General features: G+C 42.1%; 1 protein-coding gene across 4 annotated transcripts in view; it reads left to right on the top strand.

The window, feature by feature from the left end:
• The window catches only part of APP (amyloid beta precursor protein), a 312,221-nt gene that overhangs the window by 108,539 nt on the left and 179,541 nt on the right, over positions 1–24,141 (top strand). For all 4 annotated transcript variants that reach the window (XM_006035443.3, XM_006035439.3, XM_006035438.3 and 1 more), the window contains exons 3-4: positions 20,199–20,311; positions 23,298–23,491. In XM_006035443.3, the coding sequence (XP_006035505.1) occupies positions 20,199–20,311; positions 23,298–23,491 (307 nt within the window). The remainder of the gene's footprint in view (positions 1–20,198; positions 20,312–23,297; positions 23,492–24,141) is intronic.

The following is a 24,141-nucleotide window of genomic DNA, read 5'->3' as shown; positions in this document are numbered from 1 at the left end:
GAATGGGCAGCAGTTGCAAGGGAGAAAGGCCACTTTTCCCCCCGAGCTGAGCAACAGCTTCTGTCCCACGCCACCACTACTGAGCCTGGGTGGGTGAGCCCGGAGGAGGCATGGGGAGCACGGGTACCCACCAGTACTGCGGGGCTGGGGCTAGTGGCAGTGGCAGAAAGGCATTCCAGCTGTGGAGCCGCCCCAGCCCTGCTGCATTCCCAGGGGGTGGCAGGACACACCACAGCTGGCTGGTTCCTGGACCAGGCGGGATCGAGGGACATGCCGCAGGCTGGACAAAGATCTGCCATGGGCCTGATCTGGCCTGCAGGGGTATTTGCCCACCCCTGTTGTAGGCAATGGGCTATCCTTAATGGCACTAGTAAGTGCTTGGCCATGTGTTGCTGAAGCAAGGAGATGTGTAGGGAGATCATAAATCCAAAGTATCTGTATGGCTTAAACAGTCTTTATGGAAGAGAATTTCTTAGGACACAGTGATATAACCAGGAATTAAAGAATTATGTTACTGAATGTACGAATCCTGTTTCCTCCAGATGGAATGTTATGCCATATGCTTTTTATGGGGTTCAACAAACCTTTGACTTACCTTCTCTTTTTCTTTGAATGCATGAAATGTTGCGTATGAGATATGATTCTATAGAAAATGTGTTTGACAAGGATGTGTGTGCATTTTAAATCACCTTTATGCTGATTGGAAGAATAAGAATCCTAGGTATATTTAGAAGAAAAACTCTAAATACAAAACTACACAGTGCACATCAGAGCTTGCTGGCTTTACATTGTACCTAAGGTTGTCTATGAAAAAAGGTCAGAATGCCCTGATCTTGATCCCCCATTCCCCTCACCCTGGTTCATACACTTGTTTGTGATTTTGTTTTTGTTTTTTAATACTGTAGTATTTGTGTGTCTCTTTTTTACTAGTACACATTCTGTTAGAATAACTGTCACAGTTTTTTACATAAAATAGCAGCAGACACAATAATTGCAAATAAATCTAATTTAAAACAGCGGAGACACCCGTTACCTCCCCCACAACCTCCATATACACACAGGTGTATACACATACTTGTATGTATATTTAAAATAGCAGTGGCATGACTGTAGTGGCATGTTCTTGCATGGACATGGTAGGGTATGATTTGTCTCCTGTAACTTGGTTGTATCCCAGTACAGATAAAGTAGTATTTGCCTTCTAGAGATTCAGTTCAAGTCCTTATAAGAGAGCCTCTTTTTACTGCTGTGGGCCCAAATCTTCCTGTGCTAGATTTTCCATTATGACCTATGAGCCTAGGATATTCACAGTTCTGCCAGTCCCATTGATCTTTTGAGAGCTTGTTCTGCAGCTCATTTCAGGTATATTATATTTGAGGGACTGTGCTGTGATTTGTGGTACAGGGGTTTTGCATCACTGCAAGAAAACTTGCATACCAGAATGGTTGCTTTTTGAAGAGGAAGGGACAAATGACAGGGAAGGTTTTTCAAGTGATCTTGCTATAGTGACCTGGAAGAGGTAATGAACACTGGCAGAGTTCTCCTACTGTGTGTTCATGAGTGAGAGAAGGAAGGGAGGGTAATTTTTCCCCTCCACTGTGGGATACAAGAAACAGCTTTCTCCTTAAAGAAAAAAATTAGAAATGTAACTTGAAACCTAAATGAATCCACCATTAGATGCTGTGTGGCATTTTTAAAATAATTTTATATTGCTGGATCTTTAAAAGTGCCAGAGCTTGTAATGAAGGATAATTAAAAGATTTTTGCATCTAAACAAATGCATTGCTTATTTGTATGGTATGTAAGATCTGAATGGCACTTCCACTCAGTCTGAAAAGGGAAGAACAGACGTTTTCATTATAAAATGCAGTCGAGCAGAAAAGTAGCAAAGTGAGCAGAAATTCCTATTTACATATATGATTGAAGTATAAACGGGGGAAAAAAGGGCTAAGGTTTGAGAATAAACCTCTTATGTAACAGTATTTTATGACTAGAAGGGTTTAACCAATGCTTTGTTTAATTGGCTAGAGTCCCTCATAGACACAGATATAAGGTTCAGTTGATCCCATTTTGGACTGCTAAGTGGTCTTTTGGCTGCTTTCTACTACTTCATAGTTTCATAGTTTCATAGTTTCAGGGTCGGAAGGGACCTAATAGATCTTCTAGCCCGACCCCCCGCCAGGGCGGGAGAACAACCCAAAAACACAAACAAAACCACTCACCCTAAAAACAAAAACGGGACTCAAATGAGTCCAGCCAGGTAAGTATCCAGCCTCTTCTTAAAGATCCCCAGGGTAGGGGCCAGCACCACCTCCCTTGGAAGTTGGTTCCAGCTCCTAGCCGCCCTGACTGTGAAGTAGTTTTTTCGGATGTCCAATCTGTACCTCCTCTCCATCAACTTGTGCCCATTATTCCTTGTTATGCCAGCAGGGGCTAGGGGAAACAGCGTCTCCCCCAAACCCTTCTGGTTCCCCCTAGTGAGTTTATAGACGGTCACCAGGTCCCCCCTCAGCCTTCTCTTGTGGAGGCTGAATAGGTTCAAGTCCCGCAGTCTCTCACTGTAGGGTCTGCCCTGTTGTCCCCGGATCATGCGGGTGGCCCTCCTCTGGACCCTCTCCATGTTGTCCACATCCCTCCTGAAATGGGGCGCACAGAACTGGACACAATACTCCAGCTGCGGCCTGACCAGCGTCGCATAGAGGGGGAGGATCACCTCCCTGGCTCTACTCGAGATGCACCTGTGGATGCACGACAAGGTCCGGTTAGCCCTGCCAACCATGACCTCGCATTGTCGGCCCATGTTCATCTTGGAGTCAATAATGACACCAAGATCCCTTTCCGCCTCCGTGCTCTCAAGTAGGGAGTTCCCCATCGTATAAGTGTGCTGCTGGTTCCTACTACCCAAGTGCAGCACCCTGCACTTGTCCGTATTGAAACGCATCCTGTTCCTGTCTGCCCACCCCTGTAACCTATCCAGATCCTTCTGCAATCTCTCTCTCCCTGCTAGCGTGCTCACCTCCCCCCAAATTTTGGTGTCATCAGCGAATTTAAACAGGTTGCTCTCCACCCCAACATCAAGATCGCTGATGAAGACATTGAACAGCGCAGGGCCCAGGACCGAGCCCTGAGGGACTCCACTACCCACCTCCCCCCAAGTCGAATATGATCCATCCACCACCACCCTCTGAGTGCGACCCTTCAGCCAATCTGCAATCCATCTGACCGTGTAGGCATCTATGCCACAGTCGCCTAGTTTATTAATTAGGATGGGGTGAGAGACGGTGTCAAAGGCCTTGCTGAAGTCCAGAAAGACTACATCCACCGCGACACCTGCATCCATGGCCTTTGTGACCTGATCATAAAAGGCAATCAGGTTGGTCTGACATGATCTCCCCCTAATAAATCCATGCTGATTGCCCCTGAGCATCATCTCGGATGCCGGCCCATCACAAATGTGCTCCTTGATGATCTTCTCAAAGAGCTTCCCCAGGATTGAGGTAAGACTGACGGGCCTATAATTGCCCGGGTCCTCCCTTTTCCCTTTTTTGAAGATGGGGACCACATTAGCTACCTTCCAATCATCTGGCACCTGGCCCAAGCACCACGATCGCTCGTAGAGCCGTGCCAGGGGCCCTGCAATAACCCCAGCCAGCTCCCTCAGCACCCTGGGGTGGAGAGCATCCGGACCCGCTGACTTGAACGCGTCCAGCCCCTCCAGAAGCTCTCTAACCCGGTCCTCCCCAACCTGAGGTCTGAAGGCGATCCCCTCGCGTCCGGCTTCTATCACAGCAGGGAAGTCCCGTTCCCTGCACAAGAAAACGGAGGTGAAGAATTGGTTAAAGAGATCCGCTTTATCCTCTGACGCAACCACCAGATTGCCCCGCATATCCTGCAGGGGCCCCACATTACCCGGCGCCTTCTTCATCCTCCCAATATATTTGAAAAAGTGATTTATATATATATATAAATATATATATATTTCACAGTCATGTGACTGTTTTGTTTTTCATTTGTCTTAATTATAATTGTTTTATATTTCATTAAGCCAGCTAGGGTCTGTGCAATTTTGCATTAAAATTGACCAGAAAGTTATGTTTTTGTGTCCATAGTTTAATGTCCAGGTATCAGACTTTTTCCAACCAAACCTGTTCGTTATTTTTAATGGCAGCACATAATATCTGTGTGGTCTCATTGTGTTTGACACCATATAAACATGGTCCCCACCTCACAGAGTTATTCTTACAGAGTTTCTTTTTAACTTCCTTCTGCTATAAATCACTTGTTTGGGTTTTTTTATATGTCCCGTACCCAGAACAAGCTGTGCTCCCAAATTACCGGGCATCACAGGTTGCAAGAAAAGTTATATTATTTAATGTCAGTGATGAGCAAAATGGCTTTGGTAACATAGAGACTGAGGACTGCCATTATATTAGAACAGCAGTTCAGGTGAATCATAGCTGGTCATGGTCAAGATAAACTTAATTGAAACATATTTTTTTCTATATTGATGACACTGGTCCACCGTCACCACTAAGGTAGCTTTGCTAACTTTAAGGGAATTTCATTAGATGTGAATTTGGCTCATTCAAAAAAGATATTTTAAGGTTATTTAATAAAATACATTAAATTTTTTATATCTTTAACAAAAATTCCCTTATTCTTACAAGATAGTTTTTTTAATATTCTGTTTACTTTTTCGGGTTTAAACAGAAACATAAAAGTGGTTAGTGGAGGCAGAGAATATGTTTTAATCATTTTGGAAACAGTGTACATTTCTAATGCCATATAAATACTGCTTTTTACTAACACTGTGTGATAGGCAACTGAATCCTAAGTGCATTCTAGCAGCATTGTAAAACCGTGGCTCAGGTTATGCTTCAGATTAGTGATGCCCAGTTTATCTGGCCTCATGGGCTAGATCTGGAGTGCAGAGCTAGAATTTGGTGGTAACAGCATTGATTGTTGCCATTCGTGGATCCACATCAGCCACTGCTGCTCCAGCCACCAAATTTCCAGCTCTATAGGCAGCCCCACAAGCCAACATCTTCATGGTCTGGATGATGCAGCTCTGTAGATCAGATCCAGCCTGCAGGCTGCATTTTGGTCAATCTTGACCATCACGCCCAAAAACACTTGCATTAAATGTTGAGGTACAGTTGACTTCCATCAAGGGCTCCACATGCAGGGCTGCAGAGGGTTTTGGGTGATCATATTTAAACATTTAAAATACACCTTGTGTTCTGTTAGAAGAGATTATAAAACCTTGAACAAGTTGCCTTTTCAGAGTTCTAGGTGCCTGACAGACGTTAAAGTAAAGCATGATGGGATCTGATGCAGATCCAAACAGTCACGTTTCCTGCCATGGCATACATGCATAGCAGGTGGTGCAATTTGGAATCCCACATCAGATTCCATTACACCATATTGCTGATGTGCTGTGAGCCAAATCCTGGGTTTCCTCTGCGGCATCTTGTCTGCCTGTGCTCCCCTAGCTGAGAGCCTAATCAGCTGATTGGACTTCCCAGCTGAGGGCACATATCATGTGCACCACTGGATGAGCGGTGTTGTCAGCTGATGATGCACTTTTAGGCAGGGAAGCATGTGGTGCAGAGCTCTGATAATCTGACAGGGGCTCCCAGCCGTGGGGGGTGCATGGTGGGCAACTCCAATCATCTGATCGAGGCTCTCAGCTGGGGGAGTGTTTGGTGCACACAGGAGTTTTTAAAGGCTGGAGATTGGCCATGTTAACTGTATCTTAAGTCTAATGTCTGCCTGGGGCCCTGGAGTAGGTGTCTACTGAGCAGGGGTCAAGATAATAAATAATGTTGTCACAGCTGGCATGAATGGGAGCCCTTGGCAGTCATCATAATATCCCAAAGCTTTGAAAAGTTAGAACTTATTTCCCCCTCCCACTATTACACAATTTAACAATCGCTCAAATGAGGGGGATAAGGCAGGATGCCGCATTTATTGATTACAGTATTCAAAAGAGCGCTCATACATTCTCCCTCTCCCTCTCCCTCTTGCACACACACACTCCCAATTACTCTGCAAATGTTATACTTGCCAAAGTCTGTTGCTGCAGGGCCTTATACAGATGCGTCTGAGCTCCAGTGAAGTATATAGAGTGTTACCCAATTTCTTGATACTCCTCTACAGGGGGCATCAAGTTGGTGTTTGGTGACCGGTTCCACCTTTCCTGACTCTGTGCCTCGTTTGTGTGAATCCCAGTACTTTTCCATCCTGATGAGTGGCTAGGATCACACATCACTGTCTGTCCCAGGTGTTGATCCTTAAACACTCTGTTTACCACATTCCTCCATTATCACTGTTGTAGGCCATACCAGGTGCAGACGGGGCCTTCAGCCTTAAAGATACTACCTGCAACATTTCAATCTTGTTTCTTCTGCTTATCGCAATTCTTGCCTGGTACAGATTGGATTTAGAACTGCATCTTCAGCCTTTTCTCAGCATAGTCCACCATTTGGTAACTTGTTTGTTAACATGTAGCCTACCCTGTTTTTACCAATCACTCATTCATCCATACATCACAAGTATCATAAAAATACTTATTTTGCTATATAAATGAATAATAACTAGCTTAATTCATAAAGGCAAACTTAAAAGTGCTACACCACCCCTAAAGATAGCTCATCCATACAAGTTTTGATGCACCTTAGCAGGATGGTAGTGGAAGGTTTTCTTGCCTCTGCTCTTACAGTTCAGACTTGAATGCTGTCAATATGCCATGTTCTGAAAGTCCTAAAATAATATTTTATTAAAATGTATGTCATAATTTAAAGATAATGATGATTTATAGATAATGAGTTGAATGTTCTCGTAGGAATATTTCCTTTGGAGCAACCTTTTAGCCAGAAGTTAAGTTTAATACTCCATCAGAAAAATGTAAATGACTCAGACTGTTATGGAATGCTAAAATATTACTTTACTACCCTTAGATTGCTTGTAAGAATTGAATCTAAACTGATGAATGAATTTAATCAAAAAATTACAAGATTATCCCTTCATATAAATTAACATGTTTGTTCAACATTTTTTTCTGATAAGAGATTGGAATAGTAAGATCTACAACTTAATTCAGTCTAAAGTAAGTTTCAATCTAAAGTAGGTTCATGGCACAGTTTTATGTTGTCGGTTTCCTTGCTAGAGTAAATTAATAAACATCTTCTAAGTTCTCTGAAGATTTTTTTCTTTCTGTATTTACTCAAATATAAGATGCCCTCCCCCCAATAATTCAATTCTATATATGTAAAAATTATACATTTTATATAATTGTCCAGGTATAGAATCTAATTATTGGAGGTTTGTCTTTAATTTGTCCCCCTCCCACTGCTACAGCAGGGAAAATAAATATGGGGGGGTCAGATGCCCCCTTCTCCCCACCCCTTACTTTCAGACCCTGCTTTCCCTGAGCACATGGAAGTTGGGGGCAAATATGAAAACGCTGACTTTGAAATAAATGTGCATATAGTAATTTGCACTTATTATAGGTTTAATTCATCCAGAATTAACACATTTTATTTTTTTGCAAACTACTGCAAGTTTTAGTATAGGTACTCCATAAACATATTTTTAAGCAGCGCTTTTGTACCTGCTGATACACAGTAACAGACTATGCATGATGTTAATCCAAAACCAAAAGGTTCATGATTTATCATGTAACTTGTTGAGCTGCGCCCCAGTGTTTCAAGCCATGACCCCACAGCCCAGCACTCCCCAGTATGTGTGTTTACTCCAGATACCCCCACAAAGGATCCATGTGGTGATTAGCTCCCTGCTTATGACTGGAACCAGGTGTTCTTGTCATAAGTCCTGGGAAATATGGGCTATGTGTTTTTTATAGGCATGTTCAGTGTTGGCTGCATTTAATCAATTTTAATAGCTGGTTTCCATTACTGAGCACGTGCTGCTTCTAGCAGCAGTTTATGGATAGACAATGTATTTAATGAGGTTTACTTATATGCAAATGTAGCAGGGCAGTGTAGTGTACCTGCCACTTGAAGGAGAGAAGCTGCCTGAGAAGCACCTTCCAGGTAGTGGGGGGGCCGATTGGAGGCTCACCTGACCAGAAGAGGGCCAGGCTGGGGCTAGGTAAGCCCAGTGCGTGATCCTGTCAGGTAGTCTAGTCCTGAGAGCCCGAGGAGAGGAGATCTCTGCAGCAGGGCAGAAGTGCTCCTGAAGGACCCAGGAAGGTAGGGGAAACAGAGCAACTCTGCAGGTCTGGGTACAAAAGACTATTTCCCAATGCAGGAAAGGAAGGGTTTTACACAACCAAGGGGCCTTTGTTTTACGTTTGATACTGTAGTTTGCATTACAAGCCTTGAGCCCTACTGGATATGGTCTCAAGGCCCAAAGAGTGTTCCCCAGCCAAGAAAAGGGGCTGAGTGGGGTATAGAGTGTGTAGGATGAGATGAGCGAGGGTCCAGAGCCTAGTGAGAGGCTGTGTGTGTGGGACCAGTGAGGGTCAAAGAACCCTAGAAGGGGGCTTAAGCAAGTGAAAGGACATTTCATTGAGGATGCCACCTGTGAGGCTTAGGGCATGGTGTAGGGGAGGAAGAGAGCCACACAATTTGCCCTTAAGGCTATAGGTGCCCTGCAGGGGCCTATTTAACATTCATTGCTTTACCTAATGGTACCCTAAGTCTTTTTTTTTTTTTAATAAACCAAAAACTATGGTAACCTATGTGTTAGTGTCTAAATTTATTTTAATCTATGAAAACTGTTTAAATTAAATAGAATAATCATATTCAAGCAGTATGTATTTTCTGCTGAAGCTTTAAAGAAAGTCAAATGGCTGACTTGTTGGAAGGCATTGGCTAAGCACTTAGAGCCATTGTTCAGTGAAACACTAAACCAGCTTTTGATAGCAATAGCCAATTCTGTGGATGCAGAAAGAATATTTTACCATTCATTTATTAAACACATTCAGTTCTAGTGTCTGATTTCAAACCTGAGAAACCAAGTGGGAATTAAAACATCCAGAAAACTTGTTTTCCTCTTCCAGGCTGTGAATAAAGATAAGGTAAAACAAGTTTAAAAAATGTTGAAAGATATGGTAACCAAAACTAAGCAAATGTTTGCTAACTACTGATAATACTTCTTTGATTAACTAATGCACTTTAGTTAAGAGATTAACTTACTTTTTATGAATCCATATGAGATACTAATGTATTTGGATACAAAGCTAAATTGCAAGTATGCAAAGCAGCCACACAGTTTTAAAATACTGGAAAGTCCAGAAATACACAGAGCTATTGTAGAAGGCAGGGTAGATTTGCACACTATAGACTAACTCAAAGTAGATTTTATAGCTAGCTAGATACATGCAAAGCACCATGAGTTAGAACACCATTGGGTGAACACCTTCTTGCCCTGGCTCTGGCCAGCAGGTAGTAGGGGCTCCAGCAGTCTCCCAGGAGACTGCTGGACCACCCTTCTCCCCAGCCCTGTCCTCCCTGCCAGCTGGCAACTGTCAGTGGTGGTTGGAGAAGAGGGGGGAAAGAACAGAGCTCCCCCTGCCATGTGTCCCCTCCCCCCCGCCCAGCCACCCCTGCTCTTTGTGGGAGGTGGACCAGGCCTGAGTGGCAGGGAGGACTCTCTTCCCCATCCCTCCCGCTCCCCAAGCAAGTGTTTTGACAGCTGCAAAGGCTGCCATGCCTAGAGCTGAGGCCAGAGGGGACTCTGTTCCTTCCCCCACCTGAAGCTCTTTATAGCAGCACCCATGGCTGCCACACCTGGAGCTGGGGTGGGGGGAAACGAAATGGAGCCGTCATCACCCCTCGGACCTGGCCTGGATACCCCTGCTTGGGTGTTTGGGGGAACTGGGCCAGGACTGAGCGGCAGGGGCCCTCCCTTCTCCCCCCGTCTCGCATGAGCATCTTGACAGCAGCAGAGGCTGCTGTGCCTGGAGCTGGGGCCAGGGTTGGGGAGAAACACTCTTCAGTAGTGCATGTTTGTTACATTACGTCTGTAGAGCATTTTCAGTGGCTTCATTGCACGAAAAATGTAACTTCTGTAAGTTCCCTTAAATACATAAGCATTCTAAAATTGTTTTAGTGGGGGATGAGAAGGCTATGAACGGAGTATTGTTCTCTTTGTGGTCACTTGAAATCTTGCCTCATAAAATATTTTAACTTTTACGATGTGGGCCAGAGCCAAATTTTCAAGCATTGTGTATTGCATTCTGATTCACACTTTAGTCCCAATATGATATCATATCAAAATTGTGAGCCATAGCTTTAACCTAATTTGTTTCTGTATCCTGATCCCAACCCAGTCTTCTACCCCATGTCTGGTTTTCGTCACAGGTCCTGCTTTATCCCCAGTTCCTTATCTGCTTATCTTTGCTGTCTGCATTTACTTTATTGGGCTTGTCCACACATTTAATCTGTTTCAAGACTGGATAGAAAATCTGCTGATCAAAACTGCATCTTGCAGAAAATAGCATGTCTATTGATTTCTTTTGCCTTGATGTCATATCTGCCACTTAAACAGATAGGACAGTCATCCTCTTAAAGTGTGCTCAGTTGCTGAGCCTTTTTTTTTCCTAGAGAGGATTTAATAGCCTTTTTGATCAGATGACTATAAACCTAATTCTTCATTAGATAGAGATTAGATCTTGATGCAATAAATTCTGCTGTGCTCTAAATATTCTGTTTTTTGAACAAGGCTTCCTGTCTGCCACAAATAGGAGTTCGTTTTTGAGAACTTTTGCCTAATGTAAAATTAATCTAGAAAGAGTCAAGTACTAAAGTGTGGTATATCAGATGGCTACCAGAACAATAATAGCTTCTGTCTACTCTTACTACTGACCAGACTGAATTATTTAATAGAATTATAGGAATTTCCTAATTTTTAGATGTTGCAGCCCTCACTATCTGGGAGTTCAAACATGCAGTCCTGTAAGTACTCCTACTGGAATTAAGACCACTTTTACCAATAATTGCTATTAGTAAATAGGATACATTGGGTCCTGGCCCTATTACCACCAACTTTTAACCCATGGTTTACTGCAAAGTTGAATTATTTATAAATGCCATGAGACAGAAATCAAAACCATTGTAATGTCCTGGGTCCTAAATGGAGGATGATGGTGAATCATGTTTTTGCTCAGACAGTTCCATTTTAACTGTATATCCTGGGTGTTCTGTGGTTTTGGTGAAATGGAATGCTCTTTTTTTGTGGAACACCAGGACAGGTGTTTAAAATGTGGCCTTCCTGGTGAAAACTGGACTATTTCATCCTGCACCCCACCCAGCCCCCAGTCTGCAGTGAACTCAGCAGAGTCCAGAGCTTAGAGACAGATGCGCATGTTCAAGATTGGGGAGGTGAAATGTCCCCTTTTGAAACTAAGGGAATACCGTCACCATCGCTAAATGTAGAGAAGAGCATTCTATAGAAAATTATGAAATATGCAGGTAGTTCAGAAAAATGGGGTCAATCCCAAACTTACTCTTTTTTGTCAGTTTGAAAAATGTGAATCATTGTCTTTAGTATGATACAACAAAGCATGGCACCACCAAGAAACCTACTACAAATGTCACATAATTGTGTTTTGTAATTAGGGCTTTTTGTGAAGAATATAACAATAAAGAGTGGTACTTGAAGAATGGAAATAAAGCTGGAGACTTATTACTCTGCCATGATTCTGTATTAATAGTGTTCATAGTTTGAAGTTAAAGAATGATTAAGTTAAAAAGCTATTTAAATGTTCCTTTAAAAATGCATACACACCCTAATCCGAGTGCTTGAGTCATGAGGAAGCAGCGTTAATTATTACAAAAGGAAGAACGGAGGAGCTGTAAATAACATGGTAAAATAAAGCCCATTGGTGAAACAAGATTTATTATACATTGTGGCTTGATTTATGTTCAAAATTCACTTGGCCAAGTTTTTGTTTGTTTTCAGACTGAAAAGCCTATAAACTGAGGTGCTTTATTATTGCACCTACGCATTCATTGCAAAAATGAGTATACTAACTTGGGTAAAATTGATAATTATCATAGTAATTATAACTGTATTTTTGTTGACTTGGGCATTTGATAATTGTTTTGTGTTTGTATTTTGCATATGCATATTTATTAATAGTGTATGTGATTTATAAGAAAGTACTTGGGTCACTGTAAAATGTAAAAGTACAATTAAAATTCAATTAGTGCAAAGGAATCCAAAACAGATGAGGGATTATAAAATGAAGAGAGGAGTACCTGGAGGTAGTGGTAGTGGTAATAGTACTGACCCTTTATTCGATGTCTTCAGGCACAGCACTATATACTATACATTTCTGGGGGCAAGCTGAGAAAACAGCCTCTGGGTAGTGACTTGCTGGTAAGCAGGGCAAACTAATGAGAAGGAGAAAACTATAGTTGGCTGGGAGCAATTAAAAAAATAGCAAATTTAAATAAAGAGAAAGCAAATAAATGCATGCACACGCGAGCAAAGGTAGAGAGGGACTAAAAAGAACAAAAAAAATACAAAGTGAAACAGCCTCAGCTGTTCTAAATCTTTTCAGAATTGAAATGTCTCTTGTTCAATTGAAGGCACCTCTCAGAAAATACAAGCTCTTAGTTTTCACTCCTTTTTGGAGTACAGAAAAATAATAGAGCAATTTTTCTATTGCAAAGTGCTCAGTACAGCCACAGTGGGTCAGAATGTTTTTGACGGTCTGGATTCCTATTTGAAATTTCTGGATTTATGTTGTAATGTAGGTGTAGGTGATGTAGGTATAACATTGCTAATATTGAACAGCACCCCACAGCACCCTTAAACGGATCTCGTGGCACCCCAGGGTGGCCTAACACCTTGGTTGAGAATCACTGCTCTAGTTTAAAGTGATGTTTCCAGATACTATATGTGTTGTTCCTTCCTAATGCTGTTGCTCTGTAGTCAAGACTCCCACCCCAAAAGTGTGGGTAGAAGTTGCTGCTTTAAATAAATAACTCTCCAGCTTGGTCAGGTTGTTTGTTAAAATTCTGAGGATAATTCTTCAGCCAGTAAAATGTTACTGCCTACAGAGTAGGCACTTCTATGAAAGAACTACTTCATTAAAGCACAATGGTTTGCCTGCTAAAATCTACACATGTGCCAGTGATGAATTACTTTGAAAGCTTCATGAAGTTATACTGCTCTGTTGGAAAGAGGAAGCAGTACTACATGATTTCAGAGATGCTAGGTTTGTACAGTTATATGAGAACAGAAGCAACTATAACAACTATAGAGGTATCTCTTTGTTGAACATCGTCAGAAAAAATTGTCATTTGTATCGTGCTCCCTAGGGTGCAATCTCTAAGTGGAAAAAAAAACAATCCTGAAAGTCAATGCACTTTTCACTCAGGACGCGCCACCCTTGATATGATATTTTTGGTCAAGTGTAAGAGAAATGTAGAGAAAACTGAATGCTACTGTACATTGTCTTCATCAGTCTGAAGGCCTTCAACACAGTTAGCAGACAAGGCCTATTTACTGTTCTGAAGAGAGTGTATTGTCCTCCAAAACTGTTGAACATCATTTGCTCATTGTGTTAAGTTAACTGTAATGTATGAAAACAAAGAATCAGACACCTTTTACATCAGCAACAGAGTGAAACAGGTGTGTGTCTTAGCCCCCATGCTTTTAACAGCTACTTTTCATTCCTGTTTCTACAGGCATTTAAGGACAACAATGATAGCATTTATCCTCCAATATGACTAGATGGTTTGTTTGACATCTCAAGATTTAGAGTGAAAACCAAGGTAAAAGCTGGTTCTGAAAGATTTCCTGTATGCCGATGACACAGCCTTGGTTGCCCACAGTGAAACTTCCCTGCAGCATCTCTTGGGCACGTTTTCTGAATCATGCAAGAGGTTCAGGATGGCAATTAGTCTCAAGAAGACTAATTATGTACCAAGGGGTGAAAGCACCAATATCTAACATCACTCTGGAGGATAAATTGGTTGGTGCCATTGATAGTTTTTTGCTACTTTGGTTCTATGAGCAGCAGGAATCTTGACCTCCGTACTAAACTGACTAACAGAATCGGAAAAGCAGCTAAGAATTTGGGGCTGTTACAGAAACATGCATGGAATAACAGCAGACTATCAGCTAAGGTGAAGATACAAATCTATGAGACTTGTCCTGTCATCCCTGCTTTATGGTTCAGAAATGTGGAGTACAGATGCTAGGCATATCAAGAGACTGAACAGCTTCCACATGAGCTGTCTGTGTAAGATCCTGAAAATAAAGTGTGAAGGCAGGATACTAAACACAGAGGCACTAGAGTGCACCCTTAGAAACCACTCGCAAGTACAGGTCATGATGAATCAGCCATGTCAGGAGAATGAAAGAAGACTGTATCCCCTGGAATATTTTGTATAGTGATATTCAAGATGGTTGTAGAAAGCAGGGTCACCCTCTCTGGTGCTACCACAGTGTGTGCAAAAATTATATGAAGTTGTTCAACGTCAGAAAGCTGGGAGGAGCAAGCAGAATGCCATTTGATATCGTATATGTCTGGCATTGGGGCTAGGGACAGACATTCAAAAAGCCTGAGCCTCGATTGATTCAATCTTTGCAGGTTAGTCTAACCTGACTAGGTTGAACTGGTTTGTAACTGAACAGACATTCCCTGTGGACTGAAGAAATACAGGCATGTGCTTGAAGTGGCTCAAGCTAGAAACCAGGGGGTGCTAGAGCAGTCTTCCCTTCCCTTGTACTGTGCTTAGGTGTGGCGTGGCCAGGCCCCAGAAGGACCTCTGATTAGGCAGGTCTGCCTCTACGGTTCTAGGCTTTTCCCCACTGGCTGCTCAAGGGGTGGGAGTGTTGCCAGACCCCAGCCCTGGGCTAGCACTCTGAGGCAGGGTGTGTGTGTAGTACATGCATCTGTTAATGATACAGAGCTTTTCAACCTCCCTCTCTGCTTCTTTATACAGGCAGTCTTACTGTAGCCCCCACATAGGCCCCATCACCCACCCAGAGCGCAGCCCTGGCCCTGCCTGCCCCACCTCAATCTGGGGGCACATGCCTCCCCCATGCCCTGCCTCTGCTCGTCCAGCTGGGACAGGGCAGGCGTGGGATGGAGCTGTGGCTCTTCCGTGTGGCGGGGGGGATGCTCCCACCACTGCATGCCACTTGTCTGGAGGCAGCTGGCCCTGCCTACCCCACCCCGCCTCACACCACACTGCACAGATCCGGGGGCACATCCCCCCCCCATGCCCACCGAGACGAGCGGCAGGAGCCGCCAGATGAGCGACTTGCCCCAGCCTCAGCCCTAGCCCCTCCATCACCACGGGGGGGCTTGATCTCCCCCACTCAAACAGGGGGGCTTGAGCTCCCCCCCCCACACACACACACACACACACACACATCTCTTCCCTTCCCCCTCCCTTTGCATCACACCATGCTTACCAGCTGGATGCAGTTGTATCCAGCATTGTAAAGTCCAACCCACATCAGAAGGTCGAAACGGGGTCAATTTATAAACATCCTAAGTGCCATTCGTCGAAACTCAGTCATAAGTCGAAGACTGCCTGTACTGTCTGCAGCAAACTGACAGGCGAGCAAGCCAGCAGGGGGATGATAACAGTGATTATCACCTCATCAGCAAGCTCTCTCCATTACTTCAAACTCTTCTTAAACAGCTTAGTGGCTGACTTGTTCTTTAGCTCCAAATAGCCCTCAGCAGTCACTGTTCTGTCTGCCGGTCCCAGTGAAATTGGAGAGAGACGCGCACAGACACCACTCAGCATTAGCTAGCGTACCACATGCCTAGGGTCTGTGGGGCTGGGGCCAGGCTGTGGGAGATGGGAGAGAGGGGGCAGGATTCCTGCTTAAGCAGCGACGGGGGGAGTAGGGCAGGGGGAAGCCAGGCAAACCCTGCTGTGTCACCATGTGCGAGCCGGGAGCGATATGTGGACCCGTCTTTGCGCACGCGGGCTGTGGCCAGCAGCCCGGGCACGCGGGGTCAGAGGAGACCGTGCGGCGGCAAGGCACTTACGGGCTAGAATTAGTCACAGAGGCGTAGTGGTTGATTTAAAGATTGTTTACTTACACCAAAGATGGTCACAGGGCAGGCAGGAAAACTTGCTTGAGTTACAGTTGCAGATAGAAAAGATAAGAGGCGGACTAGAGTTCCTTCCCGTGAACACTCTTCTAGCCCATCCGGTTGGAGGCTCTAAACCGCGAGCCCATCGCACCAACCAAAGAAAGTACTTGAACCGAAAGAGCTCTGAATAGACTCACACGAAGTTTGCTCTGTGGGTCCTTGTGCGCGCAGGGAAGAGGATACGTCGAGGATTGCGCTCGGTGACAGGGAGAGGCTAGAGGCTGATCAGACCCCTGTTGCCTGCTTTAAATGCGCTGGGTCCGATAGGCTCCGCAGCGCTTAGAGATCTTCACACAGCGTGAAGTCTCCTCCTCCTGGTGTTCGTGGAGTTCTCCCTTGCGGGGGTCCTCCTCGGAGTTCTCCAACTTGGGCGGAAACCACCCAAGCCTCTTATACGGCTAGCAAGCCAATCACTAGCCGCCATGTGTGCATAATTTAACACAAGCCAATAATGGGGCTCGAATTAAAATACAAATGGTGGGAACTCTTTGCACCGAGCATTTCTTAGATGCAAAAGAAATGCACCATGCAAAGAAAGCTACAAATTGGCGGGAAATTCTCCCTTGCACCGGGGTTCTCCTTTACAGCAGAAAACTCCAGCATGCAAAGAAGCTGTAATTTAGCGGGAAAATAATTCAGTGGTGCCAAAGCACACACAAAACAAAAAATTACAACTTTGGGTTGTGACATCTGCAAATCTCTTCTGGAGCTCCAGCCAGGGAACAGAGTAGGGGCCAGCCCTGCTGTGGAGCAGAGAGCCCTGCCAAGCCCAGGGAGTATGCTGGGGGTGTCTGGTTTATCTTAAACCAGCAAGGGGTCTGGGACAGACGTTGTATAAACTGGTTTGAGCCAAATCAGTTAAGTCTGATGCTACATTCAGCCAGGTTTATCTCAAACTGGTTTCAGCCATTTTGAAACTAGTTTATGTGCACTGAACACCTATTCTGTTACAGGTTTAAACCAGTTTCTGATCACTTTGTGTGTAATGTCTGTCCCTAGCCTGGGTGTAGCTCAATATAAAGCGGCTTTGATCCAAAAGATGGAAACAAAGCAAGAAAGAAGAAAGCAACATGCTACAGATTTGGACTCCAATTTAGTCAACATATGGATCTGTGATACTTGTAGCAAGCTGTGTCGCTCTTGAATTTGGCTTGTCAGCCACAAACAGATAAATCAGGCACCTGCCAAGACACCATGATCCAGAGGATTGATGGTTGCCTACTACTTCATAATACAGGGTTTTCTTTTCCTCTGAAAAGTAGGCATGTTATGATATACTGCCTTAATATTTGCTTCCTTCTTACTGCTTTTCTGCTCTAGCTCTTCATGCTTTAACATTAACCTCTTGAAACCACAATGAAACCTGAATGGTGAATTTTATCTGCTATCTGAAGCAGCAGCAGAGGTGTATAGTTTGCCTGCAGCAAATTGACTAAGGAAATGATTGGAATGTTTTTAGCATTAGGCAGTTAGTTAAAGATCAAACTCGGGTTTCAAAAGCTGAAGGTGCTTACAAGGTGCTTATTAAAATAAAGTAAATGTGGAGGAGAAGGAATAATTGATGTGCAACAGTAAGCAAAGAAAAGAGGATCATTTTCAATCAAAATAAGGAAATGATTGTAAAGCCATACAGATTAGCCCTAAATCTCTTCTATAGGCATGGTACTATATACCCATATACTTTTAACTTATTTTTCACAGTCGACTAGATGTTTAGTTCATGTATCAAATGAAAGCTTCCCCTAATGTTCCTTTAGCACAGCTTAAAATTAAATTGTATTTCTTTTTAGATTAGCTTAATTTTTTGGTCTGAAAAAGGAACCGAACTACTTACTCTTAGTTCTGGGCCATTATCTGCGATTTCAGCTCAATTATAGTGTATTTCTCAATATATAATACCTCATAGTATATTTGGCTTTTGTAACTCAGTGGTATGTCAGTGTTTACTTTTTTTGCTTGAATTAGAGACATATATGCTGAACAGAAAATTTTACCATTAACACCCTGTTTAGTTTAAACACAGTGTTACAGTGTAAATGTAAATTAAATGTTTGTGCTCGCAGACAGTTATTGCAATCGGCTGGTTTTTGTATAGGCACCCCATTCAGTAATTGAATATAAAAATATAATTACTGTATGAGAGATGCAGTTGTGTATACTGTTTTTCCTAAATAATTGTATACTTTGCTTTTAAATCAGGGATTGTTTGTTTTAACAATGTACTCTCATCTTCCATCAGGCTGGTGAAGAAAGTAGTAATATATCTAATCTGCTTTCCATATTGACTTCTGTGATTTTAAAGAAATGTATGGTAAAAAAGACTGCTCCATAATCCTGGGGAACTGTTGTTGACTATAGAGGTTTCAAAAATGCAACTACTGTCCTTTTGCTCTTAAAAGATAGTGTTTTGCTACCCTCTTGAACCTCCATCCTTTAAAATGCCTAAGCATGTTGAAGTATTAGCAATTAGTTGTTTTTCTGCAAAGGCAACTATAGCTAAAAATAAGGTGAACTGACTGAAGTGTCAACGTAAAATTTGAATATAAAACCAGGCAGCAGTGAAGACTGAATATGCTTCACAGTAGCTGTGGATTTTTGTGTTGTAGTTTGTATGAATCCATTTATGTGGTTGGAGCTCTCAGACTCATTTTGAATGTAGGATAATATGTCCTTATAACTTTACTGTTATTGTGAGTAAATTGCAGGCATTATGGTCTTGCCCACAAGGATAATAAAACCCATTTTCTCCCAGAAATCTTCTGACTTTAGACCTTGTTGGCTTAAAATCACAAGCAAAGAAATGCAGGGGGAAATTTTAGTTCTGCTACAAATATCATATGTGGCTACCAAAAGACCATGCCTACATTTACTGAACTATGATATTGAAAAAATTTCCCTTTTTTTTAAAGCAGAGTTTTTAGCTGAGAAGTAATTCTCAAGAGCCAGCCCATCAACTGCCTCAGATGACCCTCTGCATAGTAGTAAATACTTAATTACTTCTTTCTGACTCATTTAACCATTATTACAGCAGGCAGCTCTTGGACCATTCATTTAGAATGCAAGCACTTGAGCTCTCTTGGAGCTTACTAGAAGCAAATATACTTCTGGGAGTAGATAAATATACATAAGCCAAACCATGTATTTTCAGTATCCAGACAATATCTGTATAGTTCACCAAAGCTCCTTATGAGTATTTTTATTTTCCAGTGCCTGGTACCATTGTGATTTAAAAAGAAAAATGCAATGGCAAAATAAATCAGAATTACAATGGGTGTGTTATAATGCATAGTGTTGCTCATCAACAGTGTTTCTCCATAATCAGAAACACCAAAGCTTGAAGATAATAATTCCCTAGTGTGCTTTTCATTACTGTGGATTGTTTAAAATTATGTATCAAGTGGATCACTTTTGGCCAATCCAAGTACGGTGCCCAAAAGAGAGGGAGGCAATATTTACCCCATTTACTGGATATACAGATGTGACTGTTAGATAATACTGACACTTAAGAATAATTCTAGAACTACTATACTATTTCATAGTTCCATTAAATTTCCTAGTTAATCTGTGTTCTGGCTTACTGATAAAACTATATGGAAAAAGGACTAAGTGGGAAAAGTGACACAGTAACTGTTCTTGATTTGTTAAATGACTCAAAACAGCTATTACCAAATAGTTGTAAGTCATTCTAGAATTTTCTAGTAAATTATAGGTTTGCTCTGTATTTAGAGATTCTAAATGTGTTCCAAAATTCTTTAGAATTGTGCTCTATGTTTTTTCTAAATAAGATCTCAGAAACAACAGACTTTATGGTACAGCTCATACACGTCTTTAATTGGTTTAGAAGATGTTGTATTAGGAACACAGGAATTATGTAGACTTTCTAGTCCAGTGTCCTATTTCCTTAAAGGTACATATAGCACATCTTCACCTTTCTCTTCAGGAAAAAGGGTAAAGTACAATTATTAAGTAACTGGGCATAAGGGAAATTTTTGTGCTAATCCCCATGCATTAAAGGTCATCTTGTGCATTACTAAGTTTTAGAAACTACAATTCTGAGAGAACCTGAGTGATGTGAAGCTTTCAAATTGTTTTCTTTTAGTTGGTGAGTTCGTGAGTGATGCCCTTCTGGTGCCAGATAAGTGCAAGTTCCTTCACCAGGAAAGGATGGATATATGTGAAACCCACCTGCATTGGCACACGGTTGCGAAAGAGGTATAACTATCTACAGATTCCTAACCATACTTTTTTTCAAGCTATAGCATTTTCTTAGAGGGAGGGATTAAGTCTAGTTAGAACAGTGTTATCTGGGGAGAACAGAAAGGATGAAGCTTCGTTTTTAAATATTTATCAATGGATGGTAGTGATTTGATGATTGAAGTTAGAGAAAAGAGGAAACTTCCTGTGTAGTGCATTGCCATATTTACTCAAACATAAGGCAAACCTATTTATAAGATGCCTTCTCAATAATGAGATTCCATATATGGAAAATGTATAAATGTGATATAATTTTCCAGGTATAGAATCTAATTATTGGAAGGTTGCCTTGAATTTGTCCCCCCTCCAACTGCTACAGTAGGGAAAATAAATCTGCAGGGTCAGGTGCCTCTTTGCCTTCCCCTTCCCCGACTAGATTCTTCCCCTTGCAGCCCTTTCTCCCCTCATTACTGTCAGACCCTGCTGTCCCTGAGCACATGGAAAGAAATAGAAAATTTGAAAAACTGACCTTGGAATAAACATCTGTAGCAATTTGCATATAGTATCCATCACCAAGAAATGCTACTTTTTGCCACTTTTGCAAATGCTGCAAGATTTAGTGCACGTACTCCATAAACACACTTTTAAGTAGCTCTTTAGCACCTACTTAGAGAGAGTACAAACTATGCATGATAATAATTCAAAACCAAAAGGCTCATGGTTTACAATATAGTTCACTGGGCTGGGCTTCACAGCTCAGCACTGTTCAGTATGTGTGTACTCCAGATTTCCCCCCCCCCACACACACACACACACACACACATACACACAAAGGAGCCATGTGCTAATTAGCCCCCTTCCTCCCCCACACTCAGAACTGGAACTGGGTATTTTTGTCAGGAGCCCTACGATGCTCAAAAAAAGTATATTAAGATTAAAGTGCAAGCAACCTGGTCCAGGTCCGCCCCACAGAGGGTGCAGCAACACTAATTATGTGAGATGCTGAGAGAGGAGCTGACAGAGAGTTTCTGGGTAAATTGTTTGGGACTCCATTTGGTGATGTTTGCCAGATCTTTAAGGCTGGTAAAGAAACAGGAATAATTGGAAATGGGAAAGAAAGGTGCAGCTCAGATGTGAGAGTGAAGAGGAAGTCAAAATGTATTCAGCTTGTGTGCAGTGGTAGTGGCTCACTATGACTTGAAAAAGATTTGACACTGAGGGGGATTGTGCTCATTGGGCACTACCACATATCTTCTTTAGATGGATTGTACTAACCTATCCTTGAAGTAGGTTCCCATCACAACATTTGCCCCGTATTTGCTATGTGTTTTATAGTCATGGTCAGTGTTGGCTGCATTTAATCAGCTTCATAGTTGGTTTCCATGACTGAGCACATGCTGTTTTTAGCGGCAGTTCAAAGGTGGGCAATGTATTTAATGCAATTTCCTCATATGCAAATTTAAAACAAGGAACTTTTTTCTTCATGTTAATGGATCTTGACTTGTATTCAAGTCAATATGGTATGTTTTCATAAGTGATACTATTTTTTTACTTGACATGTCATATAAAGCTAAGGCTGAGGCTTCATATCTTTGCTGTTACCATACTGTAAACTGCTGTGTGTTACACACGAGTTGTAGTGTTTGTGGGTTTCTTTCCTTAGTTGGGAGGCTTTAAGCACCTGGATCTGTCCCTGTGTTGTCTCCTTGTGGCTGTGTCAAGCAGTGCAAAGGGAGAATCATAAGGATGGCACCTTGCTTTTTAAGCCACTCCTTATCCACAGCCCCTTCTATAGTCTGACATTCCTTCAACAATTTCTTCTCCTCAGCCTTCTGCTTCTGTTACAACACTTTTCATAAAAAGCCACTGTGTTATTGAGCTGATTCCTGAATGCTGTTCTACTACAGAACATTACATCTGTAATGTTACTTCTACCCGCTTGGATAACTCGTGCCCCATAAATTTTTGTCCCACCTGGCATATGGCAGATTTAATCTACCTTTTGTTCTTTTTAAACAAACACTTTACTGTTAATGCTTGATTTTTGTCTTCTATATTGTTGGTTTGTGCCATGTGCCATGCAACAATTGAACATGACTTCTGCCCCAAAAGAATTTTTGGTCTAATATGAGAATTGTTGTGATATACAAAAGGTTGGCATAGACCAAAAAGAAAGATGATAGGCTTTGAATAGGAAAGGACAACTGATACTAAGCATAGAGCATATAACCATAGAAGTCAGTGACATTTTGTTTAAGATAAAGTTAAACTTAATTTTGTGAGTGTCATGATGTGCCCAAATGATGATATCTTACTCCACACCATTTTAAAGGTAAACTGAGAGCTTAGTGGAGGTTCAAATTACCACTTTTTGTGTACAGCCCCTATATGTATATTATCTCTGTAGTATTATCCCTAGCTTATAATGGCATAGCCTAGAGAAGAATTGTTAGGCTATTTAACAGCATTCTTTTCCACATGTTCTGTGTGGCCTTGTCTTTTAGTACCTTGTGCCACCTTTTAAATTGGAAGTGCACTTTCTTTAAAAATAGACCATTTTCCATTACACCTAAAAGGAAGTATCAAACCCCAACATATCAAATGTTTGATGTACTAATTGCTTTTTCAATGGAGTCTTTATCAACATAACTGGATAAACAGGGCAAGCAGTCTCCTATGTCTTGTTTTTCACAACACAATTCTCAGAAAAATCTCAGGTGAGAGGTTATAGGATGTGCCAGAGTATGACGGGCAAACTCATCTAGGAGAGGGGAAAAACTGAAGGAACAAAGCTTTTTTTTAAATGGCTCACCAGTAGGCAGTATAACACAAATGACCACACAATTAATTTGTTTGTCACAACAACACAAAGTCCAATTAATAAATTAACTGCAACTTGAGGAGGCTGTACAGACTTCTGTTGTTTTCTTAAAGTCTATGCCAGCTTTTCCTTGGCCAGCTTGTTGTGTAACAATATTGTTGTTGTTCTCTTTATTCTTTGTAGTCCTGTAGTGAAAAGAGTATGAATCTGCATGATTACGGAATGCTGCTGCCCTGTGGAATTGACAAGTTCCGTGGTGTGGAGTTTGTGTGCTGTCCGTTAACGGATGAAAGTGACAATGTTGATTCAGCTGATGCTGAAGAAGATGATTCCGATGTCTGGTGGGGAGGTGCGGATGCAGACTATGCAGACGGAAGGTAAGAGTGCGTGGATTGTTTTATGGCATTCTTCCATCCCCCTACCTCCACGTCCCCATCCAGCTCACTAAAAACTGTCAAAAGACTATTTGGAAGACTACAAGCCAGCAGCTTACAAGTAAATTTGCTGGAATTCCTTGTTGATTGCAACATGTAGTGACCCCAAACTTCTGGAGCTGCTTCTTTACAAAATTTTTATAGTAACATATTTTTCAATACCTTTCAACTTCTATTAGAGTTCAAACATTCCTGCATGCTTTTGTAGCTGAAACACCGAAGTGTACGTATAATCACATGAGAATCAAAAACTGATGCCATTGTGAGGCCTGAGACACTTATTTTCCCTGTGCAAGTTAGATGGACTAAAAATGTACACAACCAACATAATTGGCAGTAAGAAGTCATTTTGAGCCCCTTTTGATATTCGGGTGTTAGTTTTCTGATGATATCGTAGTAGGGATGCTTTTACATTTATGTTGTCCCCCTAAACATGAATTGAAAAGCATTTTAAGAAAAAAATAATTAAACTACCAACTACAATAAAGCACATTCCAATTTAGATCCTCCCTGTGCTACAGTCATTCACTGGTTGGCAGGGGTGTGGGTGGGGGCTGGAGCCTTCCTGCACTGGCCCTGGCTAGCTGGTGTGG

This window comes from Alligator sinensis, unplaced genomic scaffold (assembly GCF_000455745.1).
Source record: "Alligator sinensis unplaced genomic scaffold, ASM45574v1 scaffold1151_1, whole genome shotgun sequence".
Lineage (NCBI taxonomy): Eukaryota > Metazoa > Chordata > Crocodylia > Alligatoridae > Alligator > Alligator sinensis.
Note: the sequence above shows the minus strand (reverse complement) of the source record. Positions and strands in the feature narration are given on the sequence as shown.